General features: G+C 54.2%; 1 protein-coding gene across 1 annotated transcript in view; it reads left to right on the top strand.

The window, feature by feature from the left end:
* TRABD2B (TraB domain containing 2B) overlaps positions 1 to 13,195 on the top strand; it is a 247,774-nt gene that overhangs the window by 221,224 nt on the left and 13,355 nt on the right. Inside the window, exons 5-6 of the mRNA XM_030823909.1 lie at positions 8,513 to 8,603; positions 11,631 to 11,900. Of these exons, the coding sequence (XP_030679769.1) occupies positions 8,513 to 8,603; positions 11,631 to 11,900 (361 nt within the window). The remainder of the gene's footprint in view (positions 1 to 8,512; positions 8,604 to 11,630; positions 11,901 to 13,195) is intronic.

The following is a 13,195-nucleotide window of genomic DNA, read 5'->3' as shown; positions in this document are numbered from 1 at the left end:
CAGAAGAGCAGCCATGGTCCATATAAGGCCTTTTTCACCTTGGAAACAAGAGGCAGGCCAGTCACAGTGGCTCACATTTGTAGTCCCAGCACTTTGGGAGGCTGAGGCAGGAGGATCACTTGAAGCCAGGAGTTTGAGACCAGCCTGGGCAATATCCCAAGACCCCATTTCTACAAAAATAAAAGAATTCGCCAGTCATAGTCATGGTGATGCATGCCTATAGTCCCAGATACTCAAGAAGCTAAGGTGAAAGGGTTGCTGGAGCCCAGATGTCAAGGCTGCAGTGAGCCAAGGCTGCATTCCAGCCTGGGTGACAGAGTGAGACCCCCATCTCTAAAAAAAACAAAACAAATGAACAAACAAAAATAGCAGCTGCTATCCTCTCTCACTGGCAAGCACCCTGGTCTGCCACCCTCCCCAAGCTGGAGCTTGAGGCCACGGCATCTGAAGTGTTTCAGAATTTCCAACGGTGCTTCAAAGGGCCCTGCCACCCCACCACACATGCATCTGGCAGCTGGCATGCCTGTGAAGGGCTGCAATCCCTGGCCAGAGTCGCCGTTGCTGCTTCAGGCCAGAACATCCAGCCAGCCAGAGGAACATCCCCTCCTGGCTTGTCCTTAGCTGGAGCCAGCCCTCACCCTCCGAAACAGGGGAGAGTCTAGAAGAACAGAGTGCCCACACCCCAGGCCGGATCCCAGGGCTGCTCCATCAGTGAAGGAGAATGTACGAATCTGGCAGGGAGCTCAACATTCTTCCTGGACAGTGTGAGAAAGGCAAGAGGAGAAGAAAGTGTGGATTACGAGCATGGGCTTGGACCCAGACTGTGTGAGTTAGAAACCCTGCGTTCTCCTGATCAGAAGTTGCCTTGGGCAGATCAGTTGCTTCACTTCTCTCAGCCTGTGGCCTCCCACTCTGCAGATGATCCTGAGATCCAGCTCACTAGCACTCAGGGCCTGGCCTTGCACAGTCACTCCGCAAATGTGAGCTCTTGTGTTGCCACCATTATTTCAGGGTCCCTGGCCCCTCAGAGCTCGAAGTCCTCTAAGAACAGGACTCCCACACAGGAGACAGTAGAGCCGCTGGGGTCGAGGGGCAGAAGTGCTTGGTGGCCTCTGAGGATACAACTGAGATGCTGTGGGAAAACCCCAAGAGCCAAATTCAGCTCCAAGTAGCATTGAGGCTCAGGAGGCGTGGGGCCCTGTCCCTGCCAACAGGGAGCTCCCAGGAATCTTGGGGTGTTGTGATTCTAAAAAAGGAGCCTCTGGGTGTTGTAAAGAGTGACTGCTGTGGCCATGGAGATCCCTGGCCCAGCACTGCCTCCTGCAGTTCACAGAACCCATCACAGGCTCTGTCCTGTGCTGAACTGGAATCACCCTGCACGGCCATTGCCTGGGTCTGGGCCTTGACATGGACACACCCCCTGCCATGCCTGGGCTTGAGCCCAGCTCTGCCCCTTTCTGCCACTGTGACACAGGGCGAGTTCTGTTAGCCTCAGCAGGGTTGCTTCTCTCGGAATTTGTATCCATCTTTGTGGTGTTCATGGCAGAGCTGAGCTGTCCAGCTGAAGCCCTGGGGCACTTTCATTTCTGACGTCCTGCGTTCTAACAGCCTCCAAAGAGGAGCAGCTGGTAAAGGCTGCTAAAGCAGGCAGAATCTCTGGTTCTACCCAGACACAGCCAGTTCCCCATAGGATGTCTGAATACCCCTCACAGGCCTGACAAGTGCTCTTCGACCCTCAGCTTACACACCTCCAAGGGTGGGGCACTCACTTCCTTACAGCTGGACAGTTGCCTGGGAGAGTGTTTTTTGGTCCCAGCTTGAATCTGTCCCCTTCACCATGTCCTGTAGCAATCAGAATGTCATGGAGGAGGGACACCCTCCTGCTCCAACCCTCGCTATTGCCACCTCCCCTTTCACTTTATGTTACTGCAACCCAGAACTGCTGTTGGCCAGCACGTGCCACACCACCTCTCCCCTCCGTGCGTGTGCTCCTGCTGTGCTCTCTACCAGGAATGCCCTTCCTTCTCTCTTCCTCTCACTCCTCACTTATCTCCTTAGTCTGGGTCCCCCTCCTTCCACTTCAACCCCGTGGCCTCTGGCACTGCATGGCTCATGCTGTCCTGTGAGTGTTTGCCTGCCCATCTCCCCCTCTCCATACCGTGACCTTCTCAGGGGAGGGGACTGTGTGTCAGCTCCTGGTGCAAGGTTGGGTACAGAGGTGGTGTCATCTCAGGCCCCACTGAACTGAAAGGGCCCCAGCCCTTCCCTGGGCAGCCCGCAAAGCAGGAGAAAGGAAGCTCGGCTCTGCCAGTGTCCCTCCACACACTCTTTGAGAGACCAGTTGTCCATCCTCCACTGGCCCTCCCATCCAGCCCTCCTGTCATACTTCCTCAGGAAAACAAACACCGCCATAGGTTGATATCCGGCCGGCCTGTCCTGGCAGCTAGATTAGCATTTGAAAGTTTCCCTTGCATTAATTTCAGACGGAACATAAATACGGGCTTGGGATGCCTCTTCCAGGAGGAGAAAACTGGAAACCCAGCATACTCGCTGGAGAGAAAACATGTGTGCTGGTCGGGGGGAGCCCGTGCTACTTTGGAGCCTTTGTGGGAACATCTGGTTCTCCCCTCCTCCCTCTGCCCAGCCCCTCAACACGGTCCTGAAACTGCCCTGTTAATTGCGTGTTGTTCTTGCTGAGCACTTGCACACTCTCCTCTCCAATCTGGTGAACCTTAGAAGGGACACATGTTGCTGACAATTTCCTGCCCCCAAATGTGAACTCAGGATCCCTCGCAGCTGCCAATACTTCAGAGTGGGTGTAGTAGGACGTACAGTAAACTGGGACATCTCTGGATCGAAGTCCAAGCTTTGCCTTTTACCAGGTGTGTGACCTTGGGCGAGTCCCGTCCCCTCACTGAGCCTGTTTCCTCATCTGGAAACTGGCAACACCTCAAAGGGCCGCTGCAAGGATGAAATGAAATGACGTTTGAGAAGCATCCTGTACTCGGGAGGCCCACTAAGTATGAGTGTGTGTTCACATCATCAAACGAAGGAATCATAGAGGTGGGAGGACCCATGAGACCATGGGGCCCAACACCATGTGGGGAAACTGAGGCACAAAGCGAGAATGGAAACTCCCCAAGGTGACATGGTTAATTGATGAGTGGGGTGTTCTAACAGTCCTAACCCCAGGACAGGACTCGCTCTACCCTGCCTTCCCATGTCAGAGGGTCAACAGGGGCTGTCAGGCTGTGCCAGGCTGATGGGAGGCAGGGTAGATCTGGCCTTGGCCTGTGCTCTGCTCACTGAGCCTTGTGCCCTGGCATAGGCTAGATTGCACTTAGGAGAGAGGGAGTCTTTTTCTTTGCACTAAAACATCATGGGGGCTGCACCTGCTCAGAGCAGGGCACCTCTTCTTGTTTGTATATAAGTGTCCTTTATGTGGGACCCTGGCTTCTCTCAAGGTAGACAAGCACCATCCCAGCCCTGCAATTTTTAAGATCCAATCCACCTTCAGGCCCTTGCTTCTCCTTACTTTGCCTGTCTTCTCTTACATCTGCATCTGAATCCCGCCCATCCTGGGGGAGTCCTCGATACATGTCTGGATACATGAGTCCCTCCTCTCGGAAGCCTTCCCTGATGTCCTCAGTGAATTGGTCTCCACCACACTTTTTGTCTTCATTTCTGCGTTCCATCTCTCCTCTTTCTCCCTTCTCTTCTTGCCTCTCTGTCTCTGTGTCTTTGTATCTCTTTGTCCTGTCCTTGCCTCTTTCTCTTTTTCTTGGTGTCTCTTCTTCCCTCTCTCCCTACTGTTGTCTGTGTCTCTTACTGCCTGTCTCTGGGCCCCTTTCCCTTTCTCTCCACATTGTCTTTCTGCTCCCCACCTGGTCCTGAAGCTCTCTTCCTCCTCCATGCCCCTTTCTGTGAGTATCTCTCTGCTCCTCTCCCTACCTCTCTCTACCTGTCTCCTCTCTCCCTCTCTTTGTCTGCATGGCTCTGTGTGCTGCAACCCCTCCCCCACCCCATGGTCCTCCCTCTGTTTCCTCCTCTTCTCATCCACGAGGCCTCAGCAGATGAAATGGAACGTATCTTCCTGCAGAGAGCTGGCCAGAGAACAGCTGTCAGTGCTGAAAGGGGCTGCTGAGCCATGGCCAGGAGACCTGGGGAGCCTGGGCAAGCCTTGCAGGCTGAGCCCCATCATCGTGGGGCCCCTTTGGAGACTTTCCATGACTTTCCCTGCAGGTTCCAGGGTAGGTGTGGCACATATTTTAGGATTTCCGACCTTGGAGGCAAGCATAGTTCCTGTCTGCCAGCTCCTGGGGATAGTATGCTCTGGGCCCTGACTCAGGGGCTGGTCCAAGGGCCAAATTCCTGGGATTGGTAGAATCTGGAGGAGCACCACCAAGGGGCAGGGCTGAGTTATAAGAAGAGGAGAGCCATGAGCTCAGGTCTCCTGGGGATAGGATGAGCTCATGGAAAGGATATGGAGTAACAGGTTTTTTCACTCATTCATTCAACACACATTCACAAAGCCACTGCCACATGCCAGACTTGAGAGACCTCTGGGGATAAAGATGAATCAGGCATGACCCCTGCCCTCAGAAAGCTCTTAGATCCCCCTCAGGCGGGTTGGGAGCACGTTCTGACAAAGTCAGCTCTGGGGTGTGAACTAGAGAGAACAAGGAGAGCAGTTTCTGCAGTGATTCAGGCAGAAGGTGATGGTGACCTAGGCCAGAGTCAAGCACCTTTAGGAGGTCACATCAGGGGGCCTCTGGGAACTGATCATATGAAGATGAGGAGAGAGAAGAATCAAGATAGGACCTATTTAGGTTGAATAGCAGAGCCTGGTTGAGACACAAGACATTCTTGCAGAGAAGGATGAGTTGGAGTCTATAGGTTCTGAGGATGTTTAGGTGGAGATGTCCAGTATGTCACTGGACAAATGCATCTGGGCAAAAGTGGCAATTCCAGAGTGATCAGCATTGTGGAGTTACCAAAACCATCAGAGTGGATGATCTGTCTGTGGGTGAGAAGAAGAGGGCCAAGGGCATGGTTCCCAGGGCGCCCACATTGACTGGGCAGGAGAAAGAGGAGCCCACCAACAGGGCAGATAGGGGGCAGTGAGAGAAGCACAGAGAGAACCAGGATGGAATGGAGTCGTGAGCACTGGGGCAGTTGCAAGTGTTGCCAGCCCAGCTGTGGGGTGCTGTGAAACCAAGCCCAGAGAGGGCAGGGTGGTAGAAACATGGGCTCGGGAGTGCAGGAACTGCATTACACAGTTCTGGGGCACAGGCCACATGGGGATGGTGCCTCCTGGAGTTGTGCAAGGAGTAGCCACCTGGGTGGAGGTGACCATTCTCCCTGCCCTGGTAGAGGGAAAGGAAGGTGAGTGTGGCTTAGAGAAGGAGAGAATGGGAATTGGAAGGATTATTCCTCATTGGTTTCATTTTCTCAAAGCATCTGAAGTCTTCTGTTTGGGGACTTACAGAAAACAATAAAGGTCTGGAATGGCTGAGGTTGCGGGGATGGATAGGAACACTGGCCGGACACGTGAACCATTGCCACGCAGTGCGCAGGATCCAGTGGGCATCATGTGAGGCCTGCACTGTCGGCTGGGCTGGGGCCTGGGCCCTCTAAGTGTCTCCTCTACTCGGTCCCAGAAATGCTCCTTTTGGAGCAGCCACACAGCAGTCAGTAAATACTTGCTGCTAGTCCTATACAGCCCGAGGCAGGGCTGTTTTCCCTGGCAGCTCTTGAAATCCTCTGGGCAGACGCAAGGACCACTGTTGGGCTGGGAGGCCTTGTCTTTGAACAGGTCTCCGTGGAGGCAGAAGAGGAATTGCCTTCGCTGCCAGGAGTAGAGTCCAAGAGCTGCTTGCAGAGAGTTCCTCCAGCCTGCATGCTGGAGGCTGCCCCTTCCCATCCCTTTCCAGCCTTATGGTGCTGTGGGGAAAGGCAAGAGTGGGGATGACCCCAGCTCTGCCAGGGACTGTCTCCAGCCCATCACTCAGTACTGCACTCTGGGCTTTTTCAAGGGACATTCACTTCTTCTGCCTCATTAGGGCTTTACAGTTGCCCCAAGGAGTCGGTCAAAGAACTGCAGGCCCATTTGACACACAAGAAAACTGAGGCTGGTGGCAGGGAAGCCACTTGCTTAGGATCACAGGCTGAGGGGCAGAGTGAGAGCCTTGGCTTGTCCTCAACAGCACTAGGTCAGGGCCAGAGCTCTGGAAGGGCCTGTTCATGCCTGTGCTGCCCAGGCCTCTTCTGCAGTTAGCTTCCCAAATGTGCCTCATTCACCTCCCAGTCATTGCACATGCTGTTCCCCCTACTGGAACAGCCTCCCCCACTGTGCCACCCACTCCTATCCTCACCTCGGTAACTCTTATCACACCCTGCAGCTAGCAGTGCCCGCTCCTGGAAGTCTGCTTGACCTCAGGCTGGCTTAGAGGCCTCTTGTGTGCCCTCACAGCCTCCTGTGTGAACAGTTCCCTCTCCAACGTACTTAGTGCCCGGATTACAGGATTCCCATTCTGAAGTCTGTGAGTGCCTGGAAAAGGACCCTGCCTCTTCATCACTACCCAGCACAAGACATGCACCTAGGCAGTGTTCATTAAATGAATGAAATGAATAGGTGGGGAAAGGAGATAAGAGAGGGAGGCATCTTTCCATAAGGGTCTCTGGAATGAAACAAAAACCTTCCCCACAGGCTCTGAGAGCCAGAAGAGCCCATAGATATTATGCATAGCAAGAAACTGAGGGCATTAGAGGGTAATATGCTTGCCTGAGGTGTCAGAGTAAGTGTAGTGGATGCCAGACTAGAGCCTACTGACATTCCAAGCCCAGTGACCTTTCCCAGTGATCCTCAAGTGAAACTTCAGGGAGGCAGGGTCAGCCAGCCACGTGGCACATAGTCAGGCATGGTCATCCAGGCCCAAGGTAACTCCAGATGCTCTGGCAGGGCATGGTCAGCAAGAGGGAGATCACTGGGCTGGGAGACTTCTGAGGAGTTGTGAAACCAGTCCAGAGGTGTGCGAGGCTGGTGGGGCAAGACAGCGGCATGGTTCGTTCTCTGCTCCAGCCACTATGCAGTTCTATGCTGGCTTCCTCTGCCAGAGCATCTCTGTTCCCCAACAGCCTGTCCACTTTCTATTCTCCTAGACCTCCCTGGGGCTGTCAGCATGCTGACCTTCTGGCTTCCGCCTGTCACCACTATTCACAGGCGATTAGAGGAACAGTGCAGGGATCTCCCCTAGGGCCCGGGATGAACAGGGAGCAGGAGGGGACAGTGCTTCCTGAATGAGTATGGCCACAGGGCAGGCCCATGGCAGGAGGGGCCCAGGGGCCCCGAACAAGCACCCAGTGTCCACACTGAGCAGGTGGGGGAGACTGAGGCCCCCGAGGCAGAGGGACATCCCAGAGTGCTGACTCCCAGCACCTCCTGTGTCCACAGCCACTGGGCCTCCTGTGGGTTCTTCCCAACCAGAGCCCAGGAGAGGCTCCCCTGAGTACTCAGACATCAAGCCTGCATTCCAACACAGGAAGACGATTTCCACTCCCATCTGGGGCTTTCAACTAAATTGCCCATTTCTGTATTCACTGTGCCTAGCGCAGAACTGACCACAGAGCAAGGTTGTCATGAACGTTTGCTGAATGAATGAATAGTGAGGAGGGGACTGAGATGGAGGCCAGCCCCTCTCCCCACACACACCTCTGGAGGGTTCAGTTCTGTGTTTGTGCCTGCTCTAGGTCACTGTCACTGTCTGCCAGGCCCTGCAATCAGTCGGGGTTTTTTGGTTACCCCTGCTGGGATCTTACACCTCAGTGAGCCCCAGGACCTGGCCCATAGGGTGTTCTCCACAGATACTGGGCGGATGAGTGTGTAAATGCAGCCAGTAGGTGCTGAGCCTGTGCAGGGCAGTGGAGATGCCATCTCTGCTCCCTGGGAGCTGAGTGAGGAGGCCCACATGAGGAGGAACACACAGAAGCCCACTCCCATGCTAAAGAAGGGAGGCCTGAGTTGCTGGTAGAACTTACCAAGATGAGCCATAGCCCTGCTAGGGGCTTGAGGGTTCCCTGGAGCTGGGCTTTGAGTGACTGCTGGAGGCTGTCCCAGCCTGGACAGTTGGGGGCTGGGGTCAGCTTCATGGTATGAGGCACAGAGATGCACCAGGAAGCACGGAGAGCCCTTACTACATGCAGGGAGCTGTTTCTTGTAATCCACACAGCAACCCTGGATGTTGCTATGATAGCCATTCTCACATTGCAGATGAGGAAACAGAGGCATGGGGAGATGAAGTTAATGAACGGCGGAGCCAGGATTTGAACCCAGGCAGGGTGGCACCAGGACCATGTCTTACCTTCTATGCCATACTGCCTCTCAGGGAGTCTGGGGCATTGACTTTGGTGTAGGTCGCTGGCCCAGATACAAACTTAGGGGCTGGCCTGGGGCAGTCCCCTGTGGCCGGTGGCCTGGCATGTGGCTGAGCCCCTTTTGTCGCTTGTGTTCCAGGTCACTTTCTGGGGAACAACACAGTCATCGACATCCTGCGGCAGGCGGGGCTGGAGGTGGACCACACACCCGCCGGGCAGGCCATACATAGGTAAGCCACTGGGGCATCTGGGGGTGCCTTGGCCCTCACTGACCCTGCCTTCCTGCCCAGGCTTTCAGGAGAGCTGTGAAGAAGCTTCTGGTGAGGCAGAGGCGAGTATCTACCAGGAAGCAAGAATGGAAAGGCTGGGCTGGAGGCAGGAGATTGGGAAGGAGCTGGTGAGCCTTCTTGGCTCTAGGTGACAGCAGGGCCAGAGCACAGGTGGGAGTGGGGGCAACGTTAGGACTGGAGAGGTGCTTATGATTTAGAGATGGTGGGTTGGGTCAGGGGTAAAGGGACTCAGTAGAATTCCTGGGTGCTGCTTAGAAGACTCTGTGGCTGCCCTGGCTCTGAATCAAGGCGGTACTGGGAGGATGAGCAGGGCCCTGGTCTCTTTCCTGGGTCACAGCCCCACTCTGTGGCAGCCCTGCTGCCCCACCCACTCCTGGTCCTCACCTTCTCAGTTGCTGTCTCTGGCTATGCCCCTCACCCCTAACTTCCCTGTCAGGACATACCCACCCTGCTCAAATAGCCACTAGTGGCCATCGCTGTTCCTGCCAGGTCTTCTAACCCCCACCCCCACAGTCTAGGAGCTGCCCGAGGGTAGGGACCAGCTCAGTCCATCTGTGGTTCCACAGCACCAGCACCAGGCTGGGCACGAGAGGTGCCAGCAAGAGCCAGGCTCTGAGTCCCGGGGAGCCGCAGAGGTCAGTGACAGGATCCTCAGACTCCAGGGTTCCATGCAGCTCATGCTCCAGCATAAAGACCCGGAGTTTGAAAGAAGCTTGGACCCTCATAGCCAATATTTATTAACTGCTCGCTCCATACCAGGCTCTAAGACCTTTTAACTCATTTAATCTGCATAACAGCCCTGTGAGGTCAGAGCTATGAGTTTCCCCGCCTTATCCTTGAGAAACATGAGGCCCAGAGAGGTGAAGTCACTTGGAGAAGGACACACAGCAGTGTAAGTGGCAGTCTGGCTCTAGGGCCTCCCTGAACTCCTGTTACTTCCTGTACCAGCTCTGAGGGTGACCTGAGGTCTCGATAAACCCCCACATTGGGACTTCATCCCAGTCTCCCACCACTTCTCATCAGAGTCAAACTGACAAGGCTGCTCTTCCTGCCTGAACCGTTTGAGCCCAGCACGCATTAGTTTGTACTGGGGGCCAGGGGCAAGCATGTGTTTGAGGGGTGGGGATTCCAAGGTAGCCTCAGGGACAAAGCCTTCTTCAAGTTTCCCTCCTCTCCCCTCACCCCAGCCCTCATCCCAGCAGCCCCAAGGACCTTCCCCTTGAAGCTCATTGTGTCTGTTCTGGCCAGGGCAGGGGAGGCAGGCAGGCCAGTGAGGCTAGCCTCCTATTCATCTCAGAGCCCAGGCATTAGGGGAGGGGGCCCTCCACAGCTCCCCCATGAGCTCTGCTCCAAGGACTCTCAGCCTTAGCCTCCTGCGCGGGGGAGCAAGGGAGCTGGCAGGGCGGAGGGGGGCAGGGATGCTGAGGAGGCTCCAACAATAAAAGCCATCATCGGCCACAGGTGCTTCCTGGATCTAGCTTTTTGTCTGACTGTTTTGAATTATCTCCCCAGCAGCTGCGGCATCTCCAGGCAGCCTGAATCCTGAGAATCTGGGGTTGCCATGGGGGTAGGGGAGGAGAGGCTGAGCTGATGGCCTTCTTTCCTTCAAAGAGAGAAGCTCCTCACCCATCGTGCCGTGTGAGAGTGAGCTGGGAAGACGGCCTGCCTGCTGTCTTGGGTACTGCCTAACCTTGCAAGCTGCTCACTCAGCCACAATTCCTGAAACCATTCCCAACCTTCTCCCAGGATCACATGTCCCTAAAACAAATTCTACTGTGGCCCTGGAGAGGAAAGAATAAAAGGGAGAAAAACAGAGGGTGCCCTTGAGCTAAGCGGTGCACGTGTATGCCCCAGTATAAAACATGAATTCCACAATGTGACAAATGACACCTTAGCACCTGCCTGACAGCCAGGTCTATTTGCTTGTCGGCCAACATCCAAGAGAGGCTTATGTGCCAGGCACTGTGTTAAGACGTCATCCCATTCATCCTCATGACAACCCCATGAAGTAGGTAGTATTATTATTCTTGTGCTACAGCTCATTGCTGCTTGAGACGATTAAGTAACTTGCCCTTCGTCATACGGCCTGCAAGTTGTGGAGTCGGGCTGTGGACCCACATCACTCTACCTCCAGCTCAAACTCTGACTACTTAACACAGTCTTTGCTCCACTGAAAAGGTGCACAGGAAATGTGTATTGAATGTATCAATGGAGGGTTGGATGAATGCACAATGCTAATAATATTAATTACTTAAATGTTTTGGCTGCTTACTATTTGCCAGACACTGTTCTCGGTGCTTTGCCGGTGTTCACCTTCATAATCCTGATGAAGTACCCTGTGAGATACAGGCTTCAACACCCTCATTTCACAGAGTAGGAGACTGAGGCGCAGTGAGGTTAAACTCACCTAAAGTCTCAGCCAGAGTTGTTGAATAAATGAGACCCTGACCAAGCTCAGATATGCCCCAGAGACCTACCCAGGGCTCGCTCCCTCCCCTCTTCCTAGCCTGGGCTCAAATATCACCTGCTGGTGACCAGACCACCTTCCCTGAGCAGCACCCTTCACCCCCACTCTCACACCTGTCTCTGTTTTATTTGCTCTTCAGCAGTTGGCAGTGTCTGACATCATCTGTTTTACTCTCTGTCTTCTGCTTTGGAATGTAAGCTCTCAGAGATCAGAGGCATTGTCTGTTTGCATCATGCTGATACCCACCTCCTAAAAAAGTGCCTGGGACAGAGTTGGTGCTCAGTAAATAACCGTCGACTAAACAAATGAAAGCGTGACTCAAAGCACTGGCTCTCAGCACCAGACGAGGTTTTCCTGGGCTGCTGTCACCGGGCCCAGCAGGGGCACCCTGGCACTTTCTCCTGCCATGACAAATTCCCACTGAATTGGATTGTATTCCCTGCCACACATGGATGACATTCTCCAACACATGTGCCCCATGTGCCATTACCTCTTTCCAGCCCTGGCCCCCAGAGCCCAGCGCCCTCTCCTGAGGGGACCTCGACGAGCCCGGCCCCAGTGACCCCAGCTGCCGCTGTCTCCGAAGCACCTTCCGTGACCCCCACCGCCCTACCAGAGGATGAGGATCCAGCCCTGTCCCCACACCTCCTGCTCCCCGACAGCCTCAGCCAGCTGGAGGAGTTTGGCCGGCAGAGGAAGTGGCACAAGAAGCAGAGCACACACCAGCGGCCGCGGCAGTTCAATGACCTCTGGGTCCGCATCGAGGACAGGTGAGCCAGGGAGGGCAGGTCTGCCCAGGAGCTGGGCGTCTGCACCTGGGGTAGTATACCCTGAACCCCCCACAGCTGGGCACACTGTCGTCAGGCCAGCCCTGCTCTAAGGAAGTGTGGCAGGTGGCTTTCTACAGCACGTTCACATCTGATTTTTTAGTTTTATCCTCAAAACAAAAGCAATTCAACAAGTACAATTCTCTGCATCTTAAAGGTGAGGAAATAGAAGCTTTCTTCAGGCACAGTGCACAAATCTGCTTTGCACTCAACTTTCCTGGGACACACTTATACAAACAGGGTGCCATTTGTCCCACGGACTGGAGGTGAAACTAGGAGAAAATGGAACAAGCTGGCTAAGCCAAAAGGCATGAGCTCCCTGTGCCTAGAAGGTGTGAGTAGCCGACACCGTGGCAGGAAGGCTGCAAAGGGGACCGTGCTCTAAGAGAGAGATGGGATAGATGGTGATCAATGCCGTTGAAGCTGTGGGCTCTGTCTTAGGAGTGCATGGGGGATTTGTGATATATCTTGTTGAAAATGGGCAGATACAAGAAATCATCCTAATGCACGGAGACCCTTCTGTCCTCTTCCTATATCCCCTCCTGCCACCTCTACCACCCACCTCAGCTTGTCTGTCACCAAAGTCCTGCTGTGACCAGGATGCTGTCTTCCAACCTCTGCCTGCAATCTCAGTACACAGGAGTTTCCCTAGATTCCACTTTTTGGCAGGAATCTCCATATTTAGTGAACAGTGTTGCTAGAGCACAGGGAATGTCCCAGGGAGGGACTGTCAGTGATGGGGTGGAGTCCTACCCACTGCAGTGGCCCAGCCCTGAATATGCCATGCTCAGCAGTCATACAGTCTGCATCTCAGAGTCTCTATGAGAGGGAGCCTCAGACTCTGTGTCTGGACCCTAGAGATCACCATCCAGGATTTTCCCCCAAAACCCTAGAGAGAATCACCTTGGCTACTTGTTAAATAAACAGATTCTCAGGCCCCACCGCAGACCTCATGTATCAGAATGTGCAGGACAAGGGCCTGAGAATCTGTAAGTTGCGAGTACACCTGGAGATTCTTCTGAGCAGCTGTGGGAAACCCTGACTACGCTCTGCATTATAGATGGTGAACCAAGGCCCGAGTCGGAGAGGGTTTGACCAGGGTCACCACAAGGAATCAAGGGCTGCCTCTTGCACTTTGCACTTCATGAATCTCCTACAGCCAGGTCTCAGAGCCAATGACAAAGTGTTGACATGGTCCAGCCCTTTATCGTAAACTGTGGGGTACACACTATCTTTAA

This window comes from Nomascus leucogenys, chromosome 12, assembly GCF_006542625.1.
Source record: "Nomascus leucogenys isolate Asia chromosome 12, Asia_NLE_v1, whole genome shotgun sequence".
NCBI classification, from domain to species: Eukaryota; Metazoa; Chordata; class Mammalia; order Primates; family Hylobatidae; genus Nomascus; species Nomascus leucogenys.
Note: the sequence above shows the minus strand (reverse complement) of the source record. Positions and strands in the feature narration are given on the sequence as shown.